The sequence below is a fragment of the Suncus etruscus genome, chromosome 17 (assembly GCF_024139225.1).
Source record: "Suncus etruscus isolate mSunEtr1 chromosome 17, mSunEtr1.pri.cur, whole genome shotgun sequence".
Taxonomy (NCBI): domain Eukaryota; kingdom Metazoa; phylum Chordata; class Mammalia; order Eulipotyphla; family Soricidae; genus Suncus; species Suncus etruscus.
The window spans coordinates 15,017,061-15,040,616 of NC_064864.1; the positions used below are offsets into that span (position 1 = coordinate 15,017,061).

Sequence of the window (23,556 nt, forward strand, 5' to 3'; positions counted from 1 at the left end):
GTTGGAGAAGTTAAAAACCTTTCTGATAGAATTCAACTCTATGCCATATTCTCTATGAATCGCAAACTCCCAATACCCGCTCTGATCTGAAAAGGCAGTTAGAGTAAAAGAAATCCTACCAGAGAGTTTGTCTACCAGTGACTTGTTTTTAAAGATGTTTGTGAGCTAAATAACATTTATTTCTGAAAACTCACTTTTAAGTCTTTCTAAATAGGAATACTGTCCATCATAAAAGTGAATAAAAGTTAATAGCCTTTAGAGACTCACTTTGAAAATGGGTAGCAATTTAAAGATTCCATCCTATAACAAATTTTCCTTACTCTTTTTGAAATATCTGCTAGTAGGAAAAAGTGACTCAAAATAGAAAATTATGCATATAATTAGAAGTGACGACATACATTGGTTCTAAAACAGAAATAAGAGCTGTTTAAGAAACATTTATAACATTGCTTAAATAAATAATGTCCTATATGCTCTTGTGCCCTCTTCTGGAATAGGAAATTATATCATTTTTAGCTAGAGGGCAGTAGATAGCAGCAGTTGAAACACTAGGATAATATGCAAGGCATCTTTCATCTAAAGAAAAGTTATTTTGTTATGTCAGCAAAATGAAACATGCTGCTCTATTGTAAGTTATGGGAGGCTAAATTATGAAAAACTTATTTTCTTTGAGATATTTTAAATCGTTACCATCCACTTGGTCATCTAAGATGAAAACTTAAATAAGCACCCTATAAAAGATAGCTAGAATTAAAAAAAATAGACGTAATCAACTACCTTATGAAATATCTAGGAAGTTATTTAAGAGTATGGTATTAGTAATAATTAGCTAATATATTCAGAAGGAAAATATTACATCATCAATAACTCATAAATACTTGAAATATTAGTTTTCATTAAATTATAAGTGTTAAGTACTAACCTAATTTAAAACAGCTATATATAATGATAGCCTACTAACACAAATACTATTTATCTACATTATGAACTTACAATTTTTAAATATTTGCAAGTGTTGCCAATTGTTTTTTTCATTCCTGTGTAGGAAGGGTGAATAAAATATAATTTGTATGGAATGATAAGTATAAATAAAAATAAATAAATAAGGTAATATGTATATGAGAAACAAAAAAGTATAGCAGGACAAATAAAAATGAATATTTCAGACTTTGTTCATGTTTCAAAGGAAAGAAAGGCTTTAATATTCCTCAGATCCTGTTTCTATATATGATATATTAGTTTACTTCTTCCTGCCAACTATGAACTGCTCTGAATTCCTCTCTCTGCTGAGAGAGAGATGTGAGACAAAAATGGTCATTGCACCTAAGAGAAGACAGATGTCTGTTGCTGTCAAACTTTCTATACTAAATCCCTTATAACTCAGTGGTATTACCATGCCAGTAATGAATAATATCTATCATTCTTCAAATCAGCATACATACATTTATTAAAAAGTTAACTGAATTCCTAATGCTTTTCTTTCTCACAGATTTTTGCCCAGGACATGAGGAAAACTGAATAAGAAACAAAAATATATCTTACTCAGAAGCATTAGTTTGAATTTATGATACAACAAAATGCAAGAATAATGTGAAGAATGAGATCTATAGAAAATTTTTCAAAAGTATGGGTATCATCAAATTTGATACATTATTTCTATTTTATTAATTAAATTAATAGAAGCTTTCCAAATTATGGGTCTTGCTTTTTAATTTCCCTAGCAAGCTAAGTATTACTTTTTAAGTGATTTTAAACTCTATTTCATTTAAGTAATATTGCTTTTTTGGTTTCCTTTAATCTGTAAATATTTTTAAGTTCTATTTACAATGAATTAAGGAAGAAATTTTCGATAAATGGCATGTTAACTCACAAATTACAATACTAAATTTGTGTAAGCCTCAAAATTTTAAGCTGTGGTTCCATATCTCTTTTATCTATAATTTGTTCCCAGTCACCATCCTGGCATATAAATCTGCACTTTAATTTTATTTTTAGTGAAAATGTAATAATATGTTATGACACAATAGCTTAGTACAGATGTTAACCCTGACTCTTGCTATAATATACATGATGTTGCCATTATGATATATTATCATAGGTTATGATATATGCTTATTTACCTTAAATATTAAAAAACCCCAACATAATGGTTAATATGTAGTAAAATCATTTCTACTAATCATAGATAAGGTACCACAATAGATACTTGTTCTGGAATATTTATATTATAAGGTACTGTATTTGCCGGCGTATAAAACGACCCTTCAACCCATGAAAAACTTCCTAAAAGTCTTAAAAGTAAGTTACTTCTTAAAAGTAAGAGGGGTGCGGATCACTCGTCCCTGAAACTGGAACAAGTTTTAGCATGCCGTATACCAGCATATAATATGACTCCCAACTTTTAGGAAGTTTTTCATGGGTTGAAGAGTCATCTTATACGCCGGCAAATATGGTAATGCATTGCCAAAACTTAACAAGGATATCTGGGAACATCAATGCTCTCTCTATTTTTCAGAAAGTTGTCATCAAACATGAGAAAGATGTTTAAAGTTAATTACTCAACGAATATGACTTTTAAATATCATAAAATCATAACTCACCAAAAATCATGTTCTTTTTTGTAAGAGATAATATTTATGGCTGACAATGCTATATTGGGACATTGTATAGAATAATCTTTTTCAAAATATAATTTAATGGTATATATAATAATAGATAAAATTAATTTTGCATAATTTAAACATAAGTAAAAATGACAAATTAGGCCACACTTACTTGTCATGAAAGGGATAGAAATGTAAACCTAAGTTTATTCATACAACATTTTAGGTATATATTCTTCCTAAGGCAATTAAAGACTATAAGGAACTACTGAAAACTTGTTAATTTGAAAGCAAAGAACAATGTAAATTTGGAGGAACAATATACTTCAGAGAAAATCAGTGTCAGCAAGGGTAGCTGGCCTATTGCAAAATTGAGACCTCATAATTTTTGCAGCTGGAGACTTGGCTTGCATGTGGCCAACTCAGTTCCTGTATGTCACCCAGGTCTTGCTGTAGTAAGCCCTGAACACCAAACCCAAACCAAAGTTTTTGTAATTTTTTTTTACATTAGAACAATGAATATATATATATATATATACATATAGATAGCAATATATGTGTCTGTATATATCTGATATCTGATATATATGATATGCCTATAATTAGTGTTGAAGGGAATGCACATTTATAGCTTATCATAGAGAGGTAGTGGATTGGAGTAATACAATAATTTTAGATCTAGAAATATAATCAAGCATCATAAACTATATATGAATATAAGTTAAGTGATTTTTCTTACAAACCAGTATATTCAGTACATTTTTAGAGACAGGATAAAATGTCCTACCTATCCCTGAGAATGGTCCAGAGCTCTCCACCTAGACAAGCTTCCATCAACATGTACAAATATTTGCTGTCTTTAAACGTTCTGTACAGTCTGTAAATTAAAAATAAATTATGAGCATTGCTTTATAAAAGTTTGCAAAAACAACTTATATATCCCATTAAAGATTTATTTTTGATATACTATGTTTAAGTTTTTATTTTAACAAATTAGTCATTTAATTTGCTACTAGAGAAAATGAGGCCATATCTCCTTAGACTTACACACTATAGAAAGTCAGTCTTTCCTTTAACTGGGTTAATCCAAGTTATTATGGGCCAGGAGGCTTTCTTGGAATTCCTGTACTGTCAATTTTCCTGATGGTTTGAGCGTGGATTCAAGCATCATTAGTGAAGGTATGCAAAGCATATAGATTTATAGATTACAAATTACAAATATAGACTTGTCTGATATTTTGCTCTCTTCATCTACATTCACAGTTCATTCTATTTTCAACAAAGATGACGTGTAAATTAACAGAAAACCTTTTTCATGTGTAGGTATGAAAGAGCTTCCAATATTTTCTTACTAGTGCTTAAACTGTTCAGTTGTAATAGTTACTTCATTTAAAAAAAATCCTTAAAATATATTCGGTATAAGACCTCCCTAATAGATCCTTGGAGACAATACATCCTTTTGCAAACAATTCTATTTTCTTTTTAGAAACAATTCAAAATTAAAACTTTTTTTTTAAAGAATGAAAAGGGTTAGGTGCTTTTGACAATTAAAATGGTTGAACAAGACTTTAATTAAAATTAGATTGGGAAATAACTTTGTTTATGGTTAGATTTGAACTTATTTTGAGAAGTGAGGCGGCATTTTAGTGCCTGGGACAATGCAGCTTTTACCTCACTATGAAATCTGAGTGAGCTCCTTGCATGATTTGCTTCTCTGAGCGGATGTGCTCCTGCTGTCTCGTATCCACGATGTGGCGTTTCTTGAGAATCTTCATTGCAAAGGTTTTAGATTCCTCACTTTTCAACTGGACCTTATAGAAAGGCAAACAGAAATGATAAAGATCCCAGGAACTGGGACAACTAAACTGATAACAGAATTCACAACTATCATCCAAAATTTGGATGCAGGGGTCTCAAACTTGTGACCCTCCGTACATCATGTGGCCCTGCCCTAGAGAAATCTTTTTTTGTTTTGTTTTAGTTGTTTGGGTCACACCCCACAATGTTCAAGGCTTACTACTGACTTTGCACTCAAGGATCACCCCTACTTTGCCTCCTGCGGCCCGCAGGTAAATTGAGTTTGAGACCCCTGCATGAATTCCCATGAACTGGATTCCCAAATGAAATACAACATATCTCATTCTTACTATGTTATTGCATTTTTGTTTCATACTAATGAGTTTGGAATACTTTATCATTTTCCTCTTTCAATTTAAAATATACAAAACCAAGGGGCCAGATCAGTGGCGTGGAGCTGTAAGACGTGATCACGCCTTGCCGGTGCTAGCCTAGGACCTATGCGGTTCGATACTCGATGTCCCATATGGTTCCCCCAAGCCAGGAGCGATTTCTGAGTGCATAACCAGGAAGAATACCTGAGCATCACCCAGGTGTGGCCCAAAACAAACAAACAAAATGAAGATACAAAAACACAATACAAAAAATCCTTCACACCTAGTTCGCTGCAGTGCTATTTACAATAGCCAGCATTAGAAACTACCTAGATGCCCAACAACAGATGACTGGCTAAAATTGTGTTACATATACAAAATGGAATATACAATGGAATACAACGCAGACATCAGGAAAAATGAAGTTATGAAATTTTTCTATACATGGATGGACATGGAAACTGTTATGCTGAGTGAAATCAGTCAGAGGGAGAGAGATAGACACAGAATAGTTTCACTCTGTGAGATTTGAGGGCAAAATGACATTATTGTAACAATACCCAGTGACAATAGAGATAAGGGTTGGAAGGTCTGGCCCACAACATGAAGCTTACCACAAAGAGTAGTGAGTTCAGTTAGAGAAATAACTACACTGACAATTACCATGACAATGGCAGTTAGTGAGAGAAATAGATTGCCTAGCTTGAATATAGGCAGGGGGTGGGATAAGAGGGAGATGAGGGACCTTGGTGGTGGGAAAATTGCACTGGTGAAGGGTGTTGTTCTGTTTTTGACTGAAATACAACTACAAACTGTTTGTAACCATGTGCTTAAACAAATGTATTATAAAAATTATATATATAAATATACACAAACATACACACACACACACACACACTAGATTTCCTTCAGTTTTATTTTGAATGTGACACTTAGGATCAGATGGACCTTTATGATTTTCTTCCTTAGTCCTAGTACACAAATATTATATATATATATATATATATATACATATATATATATATATATATATATATTCAGTATCTGTTGTGATCATAAACCATGTTTTTTCTTTTTGCATCCCAGTCTTTCTCTTGGTCAAATTAAAAAACTGAGTTAGGTTGGAGGACTTAAGATTCTTTTAAAAATATTTTTAATATTTTTGTCCCTCACAAATATATAAGGTGACTTTAATCATGCACTAAGACCAGTTTCGTTAGTTATACGAATCAAGGAGACCTGAGCTTAGGCTTTCATTGATGCTGGAAGGCCTGGCTTACTCCTTCATAAAACATTTCAATGGTGGCTTGTAAGAAAGAAAGATATTAGAACTCATCCCTTAACAGCAATATAAAAGAGTTATCACTTCGTTCTTTCAGCAACTAGAATACTCTAGACAATTCCATACAGTCCACATGATTTAGAACTAGTAAAATCCTTGTGGAAATAACAAAGTTATTTCTGCTTTCAGTTTCAGAATTGTCCTCTTTTCCCTTACGAAATGTGTACTCTTAGAACTGCACAGTTAGAGGAGTGAGTTCTTAAGTGCTTTGTTCAAGGATCATGTGCAAACTGAATGTAATACAAAAAGACATTAATATGGCAAGTTTCTCAGAAGAGAACCCAAGGATACTTTAAATAAATGGGCCTCAGTTGACTCCAGAATGTGTGAAGCTATGACAGGTTAGAGAAGAAAACAAATGGTTTAAAAAGGCTGAAGGCCCTCTAACTCTGTCTTCTGCAAAACTCTTAACGTGACAGATTCATGTGATAACAATGAATTCAATCCTTGCTCCTAATAAAACTTGAAAACACAAGCCTCCAAAACTAAATTGAACAATAGGAAGATGGTGTGAAAAATAGTTGTCTTGGGTATTTAAATTCAGAGGAGAAATAAAAATCAATCTCTCTGAAGGACCATATTCAAATAGCTTGTAACTTGTGTTGTTCATATAACTAGAATAAAAGTTAATCTTTTGAGAGGTATTAAAACACACATTTTTATTAATGCTTTGTGGGAGAAAAAAACTTGGTTTTAAACAGGTTGCTATAGTCCTGACTCTCCTCACAATGGGCCTTTTTATCATACTGTCTTTGAAAATTTAAGTGAGAAATTTTCTCTTAACGGGCATTCATTGATGGTCTCTCTAGCTTATTTCTTTCCCTTCCCTTTAAGTTTCCAAGTGATATAGTAAATAATGTCATGCAAACACAGTATCTTATATTTTCCTTTTGCTTTAATATGACAGTCATTTTCCCACTCATATATGGTTAAGATAGGTTGTCCCACCATACATCATCTCTATTCTGCTACCTATGACATCACTTCCTTGCTATTCAGTCAACGTGGGCCACCTGTTCAACTCACTTTAGAACAGCAGGCAAAAAGTTCTTGCTTCAGGACATTTGCACTAGCTATAGTGACGGAATATTCTCCCATAAATAACATGAGACCTCCTGGCCTCAGTTTTTGGCTCAAATATACCCTAAGTATATACCTAAGTATATACCTTGCTCATATCGCTCTGCTTGAGAGAAACCAACCATTTACCCTTTCTCTCTTTAATGTTCACTATAGCCCTTATCAGAATCAAAACCACTAAATATGTTCTTACTTATAGTGTAGGTCTTTTTTTCACTAGTCTTTTTAAAGGTTTTCAGTTGTTCACTGTTTCTGACATAGTGTCAAAGTTCATTAAGTATTTATTGACTAAATAAATAAAAACATGAATAAGTAATGACAGTTTCTTGTTGACAAGGCCACATAGAACATCTCCAAGTATAAAAATAAGAAAAGCGACCATAATAAGACTCATACCCTAAGTTCTCTTTATTCTTTCCAAAAGTGCTCTTCTGTATGAAATGGATGGTTTTATATACTAATGTTGCATGAAAAATATAGATGGTAAAGTTCTATAGGTGACTTAGCACTTAAATTAATTTTTATTTTTAAAACATGTTCTTAGTTATTCAAGAGAAATGAAAACAAAATTAAGTTGTGATGCAGCCTATTAGGTTAATAAAATCGTATTGGATAATGTCTCCATGCATTTATCTGGTTATTGCTCTCAAAAAGCTCCTGAAATTATGGTCATTTCTTAAGAATTTGTTTTTCTAGACTGTGCAGCAGCAATATATTTATATCTATATTTATCTATCTATGTATCTATCATCTAATTTACCTACATCTATATGTATATAGATGTTTTATTTTTGTCTAGCAACTTAAGTAAAAATATTTACTTACTTTGCTATTTATTTTTTTGTTTCTTTGTTTTGGCTTTGGGCCACACCCAATAATGCTCAGGGGTTACTCCTGGCTATGCACTCATACATTGCTCCTGGATCAGGGGACCAAATGGGATGGTGAGGATAGAACCGAGGTTCGTCCTGTGTCAGCTGTGTGCAAGGCAAATGCCCTACTGCTACACTATCGCTCCAGTCCCTACTTTGCTATTTCTTTAATAGTTTTTAACTTTAAATTAGGAAAAATATATTCATGTATATTAGGAAGAATAATGAAGCAAATAGAGGAATATCAGTGGAATGATATATCACCCTCTCTAAAACACATAAGAACTTGCTGGTCATGTCTACAACTATTATTTCATTTGGTCTTGACATGAACTTTTATCAGTAGTAGAAAATTTTTATTATGTTTGTAAAAAGACTTTATCAAAAATAGCAATATCTAATGTTACCAAAGCTCTTATGGATATCAGAGATGTTGTGACAAATCAGCATTATAAATCTTTCAGAAATCCTTTGATAAATCATCACAATTTTTCAGAGATGAAAATTCAATAAATAAAAAGGTTTATATTGGTATAATGGGTTTAATTCTGTTTTCTTAGTTTTTATGTCCAATATATTCTTCCCTTCATCTGCATACAAAGGAATTATTCAGCAGTGATTTATAGTTTTCAAATAAGCGTTTTCAAATAAATTTGGTCAATTCAGATTATCTGTGATAACGTTGATGTGCATAGAACTATCACTATGCTTTACTCATTCTAGACATCTGCTTTCAAACAACAGAAAAAGTTTCATTTTTTTCCAAGGCATTGTCAGGGACCTCAATTTATTGTCAGGGATTTGGAGAGTTTGACTCAAGGAGAAGAGAGGATAGAAATAATGGGATATAAAAAGGGGTTTATCTATGAAAGTAGGTTAAAAATAAGATTGTTGAGAACCACATTCCTTGGTTAGAACTTAGTAAATGTTAGTTTTAACACTTTCTAGAGCTATACAGCTAATGTCCTAAGTCTTTCTATTTTCTTTTGAAGTAGGGTTATGTCAAGACAAGTGACTTTAAGTTTCTAGGATTTGGAACCAACTAATTTGCACTCTGTGAAGAACAAGTAAGTTGGAGAACAGTCTGTTCTTCATCAGGTTAACAATAGCTTTGAGAGAGAGAGAAAGAGAGAGAGAACAGAAGGCACATGGCTTGCCATACATGTGGCCAACCGGGTTTGAATCCTGGGCACTGAGTATGGTCCCCGAGCACACAATCAGGATTAAGATGGCAAATATTTTGCCTGAATCATAAGGCTCACAATTTTTAAATCATGCAATATGTTATGCAATAAAAATAAAAATATCAAAACTATAAGATAAAAGTATCGACTTTTCATCACCTTAAGCTAGGAAGAAATAAATTTGCAACTTAGAAACAATTCGGCAACAGCCTATCTTTTAAGATTTAAAGAATCTACTTTTAATACAAATTGAAATCATTTAAGGAAGCTGTGTCAAGTTTTACATTGAAGAGGAAAGAACAGGTAGTGAAGAAGTGGGAGAGAAAAGGACCATAGACCCAAAGTAAGAGAGGAGGGAATGGGGGAAGAGTTTGAGAAAGAAGTGTTCCATCAGATTAACTTGCCATACTGTTGGACATCATTTCTCTCTACTCTAATTGCAGTTCTTGACCAGGTTCACCAAAGTATGCTAAATACTACTATAAAACTTCAACAATCAAGTGAAAGAGCAAGCTGGATTTGTGTACTTGCCTACGTACAGTTTCTTTTGTACCATTAATTTTCTACTACTCTACAGTCTTATCAGACACCCATCTCAGAGCCCATTTCTGCACAGTTGAGTAGTTAACTAAAGGACAAATCAGGATGTAAACTCAAAATTGCCATAACTTTCAAGAAGAAAGGAGATCTAAAGTTGTACATTTAAGTCTTGGATATTTAGGTGTACAATGAACTGGACTTATAACCAAATATATACAAATAATATATGTAACATAATTAAAGTTTTTAACACAAGATTAGATGCATCTATAACTGCACACACCACTGTTTGGGTGAGCTTCATGAAGTGAGCTGGAAGTTCCAGCCCTCCTCTCATTGTCTCTGAGGATTGTTGCAAAGATGACTTTTATTTTTCTTAAAACCCATAGATGAGTGAGACTACTATAATCATGTGAATGAATGAGGAAACTGGAAAGCCTGTCTGGAGTACAGGTGGGGGTGGGGTGGGAGGGAGGAAGATTTGGGACATTGGTGGTGGGAATGTTGCACTGGTGAAGTGGTGTGTTCTTTACATGACTGAAACCTAATCACAATCATATATGTAATCAAGATGTTTAAATAAAAGAAAAAAATAAAATTAATTGCAAGGCCACATTAGTATTCCAAAAAAAAAAAACCAACAGATGCATCAAAAGGAGGTGATCTATAAAGATAGGATAGTGTATATCATAACAATGTCATTGAGTGAGGGATATAGAAGTCTGTCTCGAATACAGGCAGGGGTGGGGGAAGGAGGAGATGAGGGCATTGGTGGTGGGAATGTTGCACTGGTGAAGGGGTGTGTTCTTTTTATGACTAAAACCCAACTACAATTATGTTTGTGATCATGATGTTTAAATAAAGATATTATTCTTAAAAAATATATAGGATAGAATAGAGGAGTAGTTGTCCATAAATGGGACGGTATAGGAAGAAAAATGTTTACAAATTGTCAAGTGAATTCTAATTGTAGTGCTAGAAATATTCTAGTACTGTTCTGTGGCAACATTTATGTAAGTTTGTAGTATGTGAGTTATATGACAACCAGATGTTTAAACAATATAAAAATTTTATTCAGACAATAAGTCTATGTTTTCTGGTTCTTATCTATATTGATGTTTAGATAGTTAATTTTTAATTTTACAGTTTAAGGAACTAGGGCCTCGGAGAAAGCACAAAAGACTGCAGCACATGCTTATAAGGGAGCCCAACTCAATCCCACGCATTAAACCAGCCTCCCTAGCAACACAGGATGATACACAGAAGAACTACAGGTTGATTCCATTATAAAATACAATCCATATATGAAGATGACACCCAGATATTAAACCAAATTAAAAGTGTTTCCCCCATCTTCCTTTTTCTGTTAAAATTCTCCTTTTATATGTAAAACCCTACCTGGATTACTCTGACCTGTCTAGCCCTGGTTGATTTTGTTATGTGGTAACAAAAAAAAAAAAATACAGTGTTGGCTTGGTGCTTAGAGTAGACACCTCGAGGGAGACGCCATAAGAAGGCACCGACTCCTTGACTCTCTTGATTGGCTTGATTTATTAATCTTTAGTCACTACTCTGCTTCTTCAGAATTCTCTACATGGGGGTTAGAGATATGGTACCTGGGCTGATATTTTTATTTTATAACTGGAGCTTGAACAACAACTCAGGACTCAGGGACCCAGGAAAATATCAATGATGGCCAGTCGAGTGTCTTGACCCAGTTGGGTGGATAATCACCATGATGGCCTCCTGGAGCTGGACTGAGTGTCTAGTGCTTATCACCAGAACATGGGTGCACATAGCCCCTGTTCAGACTGTGGCAGAGGCCCCCCTCAGGCAGAACAGGAACAGACAATGAAGGGGAGAGAGCTGAAGACTCTGAGCAGTGTCCCAGAGGTTGAGGTTCATTGCCTTTCTTCTAACAAAGCTGCTTTGTGAAAGGACCTCAGCCCCACAACTGCAGCAGCTGATCGAGGTTACTGATGGGGTAGAACCCAAAGAGAAAGCCCCGTTGAGGAGAAGCAACAGCAGGAAAATGAGTGGGTACCCCCACCAAGATTCCAATCCAGGAACTAAAGGTCTTTCTGTTCCAGAAGACCTCAGCAGTCTACTATTGAAGGTGAAGATAGAGGAGAAGATGGAGGAAAATAGAGAGGAGAAATTGGAGGATCCAAGCCCATCCAAAGAAGCACAGAAGCCCAACAGTAAAACTGCTTTCAGAACCTCCTGCAACTTGCTTCCAGATTAATCTCTCGATCTTATTTGCGTCAATCATTATATTAAACTGTGTGTTGTACTGCTTTGTTCTATGCGCCACTGAAAACATAACATTCTGTATCCAACTTAACTTGTTGAATAATAATTTATACAGTTCCAGGGAAATACAAAATGTTGTTATATTTTTAATAGTTTTCAACTATCCTAGTGAATGTTTCTCAATTGCTGTGATGTTTCATTGTGTATTTTATGTAGCAACTTATACTCAGATTATTTCTGCAAAAATGTTCTAATGTCTTTGTCCACAGAAGGTGATGGGAAAAGACTTGGATACTACAGACTCTTATTCTGGTGCTCATTGTAAGAATGTTTAGCAAACTGATTTTCAAACGGTGTGAAGAAATATTCTTGTTATTTTGTTTAAGGACATTTATGTAAAAAGAACTTGGATGTTCTAGGTTCATTGTGCAGTGCTCAGTATAAGAATGTTTAGAATTTGGGACCAGAAAAATACTGCAGTGCTATGGCTTTTGCCTTGCACACAGCTGATCCAAGGTGGATATCAGTTCTCTCCCAGAATCTCATATGGTCACCCAAGCCAGGAGCAATTTCTGAGCACATAACCAGGAGTAACTCCTGAGCTTTATCGGATGTGACCCAAAAGCAAAATCAATGTTTAGAATTTTCAAATTAAGTATATCTGCATAAAGATTTTAATGTTTATGTTTAGAGAAGTCTATAAAGAAATTTTGTGATACGTATAAGACACAGATTTGGAAAAAGCTGATTGTTTTGAAAATGTATGTACAACCGGACCATAGAAGCTTTTATAGCCAACTTTTGCTGTGCCTATTGCAAAATAACAACTAATTTTATAAGTTCTGAACTGGGGTTCCCGCCTCTGTTGGAGAACAGTAGAGCAAAACTTTGTAGCTTTTATCACTTGTTTTTGTTTGCTTGTTTTTGGGCCACTCAGGGGTTACTCAAGGCTCTGCACTCAAAAATTGCTCCTAGCAGGCTCAGGGGAGCCCTATGGCATGCCAGGAATCGAACCCTGGTCTGTCCTATCAGCGGCTTCTCGATGTGCTACTTCTCCAGCTCTCATCTCATTTTTTTTTTGTTTTAAACAGAAAGTGTGGAATTGTCAGATGATACCCAACTATTAACCCAAAACAAAGGTGTTCCTATATCTTCCTTTGTTATATCTGTGTGTGTGTGTGTGTGTGTGTGTGTGTGTGTGTGTGTGTGTGTGTGTTTGTGTGTTTGGGCCATACCTAGTGATGTTCAGGGGTTACTCCTGGCTCTGCTCTCAGAAATCACTCCTGGCTTGGGGCACCATATAAAATGCCAGGGATCAAACCGAGGTTCGTCCTAGGCTAGTACTGCAAGGCAAACGCCTTAGCACTTGTGCCATCGCTCCAGCCCCAAAGTGTGTAAAATTTTAAAAGTAAAGCACTGGAAATGAAATGTTTTTCTTGCTTGCAACTAAATTTAGTCAATCTCTGCCACTATATATGGCTTCCATGTACTGGCGGAAATGTACAATCCCCAAAATTAAAAGCAATAAAAAAGTAGAACCATTAATTTATACTATATATGAAAATAGTGTCATTAATTTAGTACAACTACACATAACTATCATAAAATCTCTGATAATGCTGAAACAAAACAACAGGCATTTACAAATATTTTACTAATTAATTTGATAATTTAATAATAATATACTAATATTTACTAATATTGTAATATATAAACAAATAAGTCATACAATTTTCTCACTTGTAAAATAGTTGGAAGGAAATCACCTAATTTTTGTAGCACAGAAGTTGTAAATTAAAATTAAATTAAATTTTATTATTTAATTAATTAAATAAATAAATAATTTAATAAAATAAAATAAAATTGGGGCCGGAGCAATAGCACAGTGATATGGCATTTTGCTTTGCATGCTGCTGACCCAGGACAGACCTAGTTCATTCTCTGGCATCCCATATGGTTCCCAAGGCAGGGGCAATTTCTGAGCATATAGCCAGGAATACCTCCTGAGTCTCACTGGTTGTGGCCCAAAAACAAGAACAAAAACTTAAATTAAAAAGCAGTAATGGGGCCGGCGAGGTGGCGCTAGAGGTAAGGTGTCTGCCTTGCAAACACTAGCCAAGGAAGGACCGTGGTTCGATCCTCTGGCCCGAAAAACCAAAAAAAAAAAAAAAAAAGTATTATCACTAACTGACACTTCTGAGCATCGCGGGCTAATGTTCACAACTATTTATAAGGATTTGGGGACTAAATTCACACATGAAAAAGAATTAAGAATAAAAAAAATCTTATATTTGATAAAACCCAACTTAGCCAAAATCTTATGTCACAATTTTTTTTATTTCTAGTAATACTTTAAATTTTAGGTGAGCATTAACTGTAATCTTAATTTAGGAAATTCTGTTTTTAAAACCTCTTTTCTTAACTAATCGACCCAATTTTATTCTTCACATTCATCACTGCACTACACAACAGTATTAATCATTTACTTTTTTTTAAATAATGTCTTGCTTGAAGCATGAATTCACAGCATTTAATTTACTTCATATAATAAACTAGGGAAGAAAACATTAAAAAGTTTTCACTGCCTGTGTGATTAAATGACAAAGATAATGAGAGAATGGACTAGAAATTTAACAGAGACATTAAAACTTATTTAAGCAATAAAATGTAGAGACATGATGGGAATATTCTATATTATTTATATATACATATATATACATATACATATATATACATATATATACATATACATATATACATTATATATATATATATATATATATATATATATATATATATATATATATGTTTTTAGGCCACCCCTGGCAAAGTTCGAAAGTAACTCTTGGCTCCGCACTCAGGAGTTACTACTCAGGGGGTCACATAGGATACTGAGGATTAAAGGTAAGGAGTTCCTGCAAAGTAAGTACCTTTTCCCACTGTACTCTGACCCACTATGTAATATTATGGTAAAAATGTAAAACTTCTTTTAATCATTGTATTGTTTTTTTTCCTTTGGTTTTTGGGTCACACCCAGTGACACTCAGGGATTCCTCCTGGCAATGTGCTTAGAAATCGCTTCTGGCTTAGGGAACCATATGGGACACCAGGGGATCAATCCGAGGTCCATCCTAGACTAGTGCATGCAAGGCAAATGCCCTACCACTTGCACCACCGCTCTGGCCCCTCAATCAGTGTAATGTATGTATATTTTAGAACAACGGGACATAGTAAAACAATATACACGATTCTACATAGATACAAAAGTCTTGGGTAAAGCAAAATCTCATTTATATAAAGAGACAATAAAACATTGAAGTAGTTTTGAACTTTGCTTACACATTTCTAAGTGTATCACAGTTCAATTTATTCTAATACATAAAGCATGCTTAATTCGATGAGTTTTAGTTTATAAGTCTCAGATGTTGACATTTCAGTTCATTTTATTACAGACTTGTATGGCTTAAAGTGAACTGAATTAAATAGAATCACTTAATGTAAAACCTCATCCAAGAGCTATTATTAAATTAACTCATGAAAGGGTTTACATAAAAGAGTTACATTTTTAGGCAGAAATAAAAAATAACTCCACTGTTATATACTGGACTAATCATAGATTATAACAAGTATCTTCATGTTTTTGTTTATTAAAAACAATGAATAATTTATTTCTCTTTTTCTGTCCTTCAAATTTTTTATGCAATATAAGTAAACTTTAAATATAGCAAAGTCAGATCAAAACTCATATATGTTGTCAGTTCAAAGTCAGTTCAAAACTCATACATGTTGATGATAAAACAATCTATAAAATATAGTCACATCAAAAAATTTAAAAGTATTTGTTTCATGGGAATGTGAAATTAAAGACTGTAGTCATGACCACACAGTGGTTCCCTTGATATTATTTATTTGTTTGAACTTTTGGGGTACTAACCAACTCCCTACTTGAACTCTGGAGAAAACTGGCTAGAGTTAACAACCAGGCATATATTCCAGAATCATAGCTAGTATGTAATATATATGAATGAAAATAGATAAGTAAATGTGAGGGACAGAACCTATATTAGCAATATGTTTAATCTTTCCAATGAATGAGCTTTACTAAAACATACAAATAACACTATTCATTCTTTTTTTCTCCCAGAATGCATGATGAACTATTTTATTTTTTTTAAAGGACATGTCTATTTTCAAATAAAATTGACATAACCAATAGTACTTCCATGGAAGGATTCTCTCTTTGAAAGTGCTTACATGAAAATTTCAGGGACTTGACACAAGGTAAATTACTTTATTTAGAAGAGAAATTATTTTGGGAGCAAGACCCCTAAAAATAGACTGTCTAGTCATCTTAGAACGTATTCTTTAATTTCATGGAGGGAATTTCAGAGCTGAGTCTATTTATACACTCTTATTCCTTGATCTAATGCACACAAATACCTTGACCTTAAAACTTGGTCTCTTATTAAAAAAGTATAGTCACTCTTATGAATAAAGTAGTAATAATTTTCATTGATCTTTCTTATAAATACTACTTTAGGCAATGCCTTGGTGTCCTAAAAAACATATAGTTTCTATGTTGTATATAACCTTTTGCTTGGAATGGACTTTTCCAAAAACAGTCTTTCCTCATTTGTTTAAATTCCATACTTTGTAAGCCTAAATTTGATTCAATATTTTCTTGGTATGTTGATTTATCTTGGTATCTTGGTGTGTTCTGATGATTTCCTTTATTTTTACTTTATGAAATATTGAAAAATCTTCCGTATAATTCTGAATGCAATACATTACTAAAAGACTTAATTTGCCACTTTTATAATGTCTTATTTTAATTACAAGCCAATAGCCTACTGTTGTATTTTATAGCCTAAAAATGCTTAAAGATTTTTTTAAATATGCATTCTGGTGATAATGTGTCCATAAGTTTGGTTTAGAAAATTTAAAACATCAAAACATAGAGTCAGACAACTGTTAACCAAAGAACAAGCTGTTTTATCATCAATTATAACAAGCCTTCGGAACAAATGATCTAGTGGCTTCTAGATTTATGTTGTTCTTTATTTAAAAAAAATATAGTCTTAAAGAAGGAATTGGTAATTAAAAGTGGTATAAAATATTAAGGAAAAGATTTTAATAGATAGCAATTATTACAGACTAATAAGACAGATTCGTACATCTCTTCATTTTAATATACCAAATTAGAGGCTCTTTATTTTTGATAGTATCTTTTGTGCTTATAATTTCCACATAGCAACTGTCTCTTTTAAGCTATTGCTGCAGTCATTATAAACACATCCATCATCCTTAGTGTTTACTGAATTCAATTTTCATTCGTTATCTATAACCTTTTCTTAGAAATCAATGCTATTTATGACAATTCCTAATTTGTGTCAGATTGAGTCCTTTTTATGTGCAAATGTAAAATAAGAATAACACATATAATATTAAAGCAAATAGACTGCTAAAACATGGTGTTTAAATAGGATCAGCTGGAGATTTTTGAGTCCTCTTTCACTTTGGTTACAGAAGACATATCTGCTCAGGGCAGCCGGGTTTCCCCATGCATCTGTTTAAATCACCTTGGACACAAATGGCCACATGGCAGGCACCATGACCTCACTGCTCTTCTATTTCACTTCTGTGTGGTTTGGCAGTAAGTAAGCAGTAGCTCTTGAAAGGTTTTCCTTTTATATGGGGTTTCCCTTTAGAGTCAAGCTCTTGGCCTTTCGTAATGGTGAAACCAAACTCCATGGGCTTGGTGTTAGGTTTATCACCTCCTTTCTTGCTGATTTAAGCATGCCTTGTTCTCTGTTGTTGTCTTACTGGTTTATATAACTCCTTATCTACTTGTATGTGATGAACATTGCTCAGTTCTGTGGTCTAAAAGGCCATAAAGTGGTAAAAATTCCTATGTAGATGGCACATAATACTTACTATAATGTGGTTGACTAGTGTCTCTTAGATTCGCTATTTCTCCTGCCCAGGCAGTCCAAAGTGGACTGTGCCCCTGAGGAACTGACCTTTGTACTTTGATTTGATGAGATCAAGGCACTTAAAATGCCCTGTCATGGTTTTCTGGTTTCAAAAGGCTTTGGAGAAACTGACTCAGATTCAACAATTTTCACCAAAAAACAATTTTCCTTTGAGAGGTTAAGAGGTGGGTATTGCAATTTAGAAGAGAAATGGAAAAAAAATAAGAGCAGGATTCTTCAGGTACACCAAAGTTCAGCATGAGAAAGATTGAAAATAGTTTCCATCTCCACTCATGATAGATCAGAAAAGTGAGGAGCTTTGGAGAAATTTAATAGACACCATTACTAAAGGTATTCTGAAGATCTCTGTTTCTTTCTTACACTGAAAAAATACTAGTACTCCCAGGACTAGCCAAGCATTTGGAGGGAAAAATAGTCAATTAAAAGTTTCATTCATTTTCTATATCTGGAAATAAAATAGCTGTTTAAAATCCTTTCCTATTCTTTGATATGTGAATCACATATCTTATTATCTTTTCAGAAATATGTGGTTTAGAAATTTTTAAGAATAGCATAGACTTCTTATATGACTTGAATCCAGAAAAAGTGGTTTGGTCTCTCTCTCTTTCTCTCTCTCTCTTTCTCTCTCTCTCTTCTCTCTCTCTCCCTCTCTCTCCCTCTTCTCTCTCTCTCCCTCTCCCTCTCCCTCTCCCTCTCCCTCCCTCCCTCTCTCTCTCTCTCTCTCTCTCTCTCTCTCTCTCTCTCTCTCTCTCTCCCCTTCTCTCCCTCTCCCTCTCTGCACAGATATTTAGAGAAGGAAACTCTGTTTTTGGTTGGTTAGTTGTTTGGTTGTTTGGTTGTTTTTTGGGCCATACCCAGTAATGCTCAGGGGTTACTTCTGGCTCTGCACTCAAAAATCACTCCTGGCTTGGGGGATCATATGGAACACTGGGGGATTGAATCATGGTCTGTCCTAGGTCAGCTGCATTCAAGGAAAATGCCCTACTGCTGTGCTACCACTCCAGCCCAGAAACTCTGTGTTTGATGGAAAAGGTTATAAGAGCATCAATTCTAGAGATACGTCTAGCACCCAGGTGAGTCTTGGTATAAATAGGGCCACACCCAACAGTACTCAGGAGGGACCGTTGGCAGGCTCATATGTGGTACTGACATTAGTGATACGCAAGGCAAGAGCTTTAACCCCGGTATTATCACTTTGGTCATAAAACTAGTAATTAAGTTGAAAAAGATTTTATAGGTGTATACATGGCAATTAAAGAACACGTGTTTGATCTCATAGTGATGGTAATGTTAGAATCTAAATATGAGCAGATTGTGGTTCAGAGTAGAACCCCTGAATTTGATCCCTCAGCATCTGAAAGATATAAATGAAAAGCTTCTAGCTTTTTTTTTAAAATCAAGAGTTGTAAGGGAAAAACAAACAACAACTATTTCAATAATTGTGTAGGCCTAGGCCAAATTAATATATTTATTCCCTATAAACATAGATCATATTTCATGGTCTCTTCCTAAGGTAGTTTAAAAGCAAAACTAAGTATTTAATGAATGTTGATAATTAATTGCAGAATACAAGGTGCTTTTATAAGAAAAACTATTATTTTAGGATATTATTAGTTAATCTTGTATATATTTGATGTAATTTATAACATTTATCAGATATATATTTATATATATTTTAAAATATATATATTTTGTTTTTGGGCCACACCTGGCAGTGCTCAGGAGTTATTCCTGGCTCTTCACTCAGAAATCACTCCTGGTAGGCTTGGGGAGGACCATATGGGATGCCAGGATTTGAACCACCATCCATCCTGAATCGGCTGCAATCAAGGCAAATGCTGTGTTACAACACCAGCCCCTCAGAGAATTACTATTAACTAAAATTTATATAGTAAGGTTACATTAGTTTATAGCCTGATAAATACCACTGCCCAAGTCAGGATACATAGATTCACATACTTAGAATGTATGTACAGGGGTCAGAGTTATATTATAGTTATAGTGAGTAGAGTATTTGCATTAAAATTAGCCAACTCCTGTTTGATCCCTAGAATTCCATATTGCTCATAATGCCAGGGGTATGCCCTGGCATTGAAGGTGGCCCCCAAAACAAATAACTAAAAAAATCTATATATTTGTGAGAGAAATAGGTCTATCTGATGGTTGAATTATCCAAAATAGTATTCTATAATATTCATAAAATTACTTTGCATATATTATTTTCAAAAAAATAAAGGAAAGCATTTGCAATTAAAAAATTCTGCCTAGACCCCTTCTATAAATGCTTAGCCTTTGCACTGAAGGCAATGCATTACATGCTGTGACAAGCTTGTGGAATTACAATTAAAATGTTGAGGAAAAACTCCTTAATTTTCCTCAATGACTGTAAGCAAATAACACACAATCAGATGTTTTTCCATGGTTTATGCAGTATTCTACAAGGTCTTACAGGTTCATAGATTAGAAAAGAGGTTCTCTTTTTCTAATTCACTCTATATCTAATTCATTAGAAACACTCAACATTATTAAAAATTAACAAGCAAAGAAGAAAATTAAACTCAGCTTCATTGACTACTTTCCTAAGATGAATGTAATATATAAATATGTATATATTCAACCCATTTTTAATCTTTCTTGTATTGACTTATTTGGAAAGAGAACTACTCCCAGTTATGTGCTCTGGAAACTGAATTGTATCAAGAAAGTTTACTTCTGTACTTTTTTTCTGGTCCCATTTGTCTTTAAAAACTATATTACTTTTCATATATTATGCTGAATCATCTCTATTTTCTTTTTTTTTGGGGGGGTCACACCCAGCAATGCTCAGGGGTTACTCCTGGCTCTACACTCAGAAATTGCTCCTAGCAGGCTCCAGGGACCATACGAGATGCTGGGATTTGACCACAGTCTTTTGCATGCAAGGCAAACACTATACCTCCTTGCTATCTCTCCAGCCCCTCTACTTTCCTCTTTTGTGTTTACTCTCACACTCAGAGACTTTAGGGCATTTTATTTAAGTTTTATGACATTTAGTTGGCATGTAGTTGGCCTAATTGAATCATTTTAATATCTATGTGAAAGTCTCAACATTTTATAAAGCATATTAAAAATAATGTAAAGGCTCTCAATTTGAATTTTTGAAATTTCTGCAGGAATTCATAAGTTGCAAAGCTGATTTTTGTTAGCAAAAAATATAAGTTCTTTTTGTTCATGTTTTTATTAAAATACTTAAAATATAATTCACAACAATAAATATCTAGGAAAATCTGTCATTTAGAGTGCTGAATTCATGAGGTGGTTTAGAGATGCACATATATAAATAAACACAACAGAAATGCATGATGGTAAGCTCAGCTCTAACACTCACAGAGTAAATGTTCTCATAAATGCTTACATAGGACACACACAGAGAACTAAAACTACAGTGAATTGGCATATTTCAGAAAAGCAAGAGATTTTTCTATGTCCCAGATCTTGATTCTTGTAAGTGAAAGTACTCAGACCCTCAGAGGCACATTCTGACATACTGTTCATGTCAGAAATAGAATTATTGAAACATATCCAATTAGTTTTCAGGGAGACAATGCAGTTAACACCAACTAATTCTAACTCTGCTTGTTAAATATTTCAGTAAACTTTTTCTGTCAAAGCTAGACATTCTCTCTGCAACAAGAATGGACACATATTAAAATGATTCTGGGACAAATTAACTTTATTGGAAGGGGATTCTCCTGTTCTTGAATAGCAACGTTATCTCTGAGCTATCCAGAATTTTGGAAGTCCCAAGGATATTGGACTCATTTCAGGGACTCTCTGTGTTCAATGGAATTGTCAAGTCTCTGCAAAGTCTTGAAATGCAGTAACACAATTACCAGAATCCCTCTAAATCCTGTTGCACTGTTTTAAAATTTGTATTGCAAAGGCAATAGATTTCCATTTTTTAACAGCATACTCATGCAATGTGTTACATTCATACACTTAATGTATTAATATACTTTTCCCTTATAATCCATATGATTTTATATCTAGCCACAGAATTATTGACAATACAATGTATTCAATTTTTAAGCAAGTGATAAGAACGAGTAGATATCTAGTGATATATATTATATATAATATATGCATATTTGCATATCTACCTTTTCCCTTACATGCCTTTTTTATTGTATTCAAGAGTAGCTAGGGCACATATTTAATAAGCTGATAATTAAGTAAATAAATAGTACAGAAAATTAGCTGGGCAAAAGGTGTTTTCTGACTCTCCATTAAATAATGTGTTGAACTTTAAATTTCTAGTAAGTGGTTTTCTAAAAATATTATTTTCACCTCTATTTGTGTTTAACTTGACTATGTAATACAGTTTGAAAACCCAGATATCCTGATACCAAGACTCTAGCAATGGGGTAGGCAGAACATTTTTCATGAGGAAAGAGAAGCCTTGGTCTTAGAAAATAAATTAAGAGGGAAGATAAAGAGTCTTTCCAAAGCATTTAAAAAAGAATCACCTACCAGCTCTACTCGGCCGAAACCTCCAACTCCAAGCGTGTCAATGATGTTGAAATCAGAGAGCTTCAAGTTGGCGAAGAAAGCAGCTTCAGCTTCATATCTGGATTTTTTTATGCGAAAAAACGGAAATTTCTTAGAGGCACACACACGAGTACCAGGTGCAACTGTACCAGAATGACATGACTGTGAAACAGGAATTACCTGCTTACATTCCATCTTGCTTTTAGAGTCTGCGTTTGCTCTCACTCATAATTTTTTGGTCCCAACAGTGCAGAAGAACAGATTTGCACTTGGTTTCCAAAGTACCCAGTGCATGCCACTCCTGCGTCTTAGAAATGCAACGAGCAAATCACAGTGATATCTTGCTAGTTTTTTCTGCGAGTCTTCCTGTAAGCATGAACTGTTTGGCTTCTCTTTCGATTCTGTTTTGGTTTTTTAAATCTGGCTTGGTTTTGTTTTTGCCCCTCAAATTTTAGATGGCAATTTCTCATGAGTTTGCCTTATCCAAAGGAAGGCAGTGGCTCCTATAGATAATTATTTTTTTAAAAAATGGTAGAATCATCGAGGTCTCTGGAACGAAATCACAGCCAGGTATTACGAAAACAGATCCGAAAAGCTGAGGACTGATGGGTAAATGTCTGAAATGGATGATTTCAGAAGCATATCCACATCCTGAAAAAAAAATCACTTGCTTCCATTTATGTTTACCCACTCTCAGCTCGGAATCCTGTGTCTCTGCATTTGCAAGTTCCTTATATGAGTGGCATGAAGAAGGTAACTATTCACACATGTATACACCTAAAATAAGCTTCCCCTGATGAGACAAGTGAATATGAGGGTTTAAAAATACCTTGGAGCTAAAGACTCTACTATTTTTAGAAAGGGCAGGAAGACACCAGGATGATCTTCCCACACACTGAATGTCAGGTCAGGGAGTAATCCAGCTGTCCCCCAAACCAAGTATTTGAATAGCTATGCAGAGCCCATGACCTTCCGTCTGCAGGTCCCAATT

At 34.2% G+C, this 23,556-nt stretch overlaps 1 protein-coding gene across 1 annotated transcript in view; it reads right to left on the minus strand.

Annotated features, from left to right (window-relative positions):
* Positions 1 to 23,556, minus strand: part of PRKG1 (protein kinase cGMP-dependent 1) — a 1,196,983-nt gene that overhangs the window by 15,172 nt on the left and 1,158,255 nt on the right. The window contains exons 10-12 of the mRNA XM_049764671.1: positions 22,548 to 22,644; positions 4,275 to 4,414; positions 3,391 to 3,480 (exon numbers count right to left, since the gene is read on the minus strand). Coding sequence (XP_049620628.1) covers positions 3,391 to 3,480; positions 4,275 to 4,414; positions 22,548 to 22,644 — 327 coding nt within the window. The remainder of the gene's footprint in view (positions 1 to 3,390; positions 3,481 to 4,274; positions 4,415 to 22,547; positions 22,645 to 23,556) is intronic.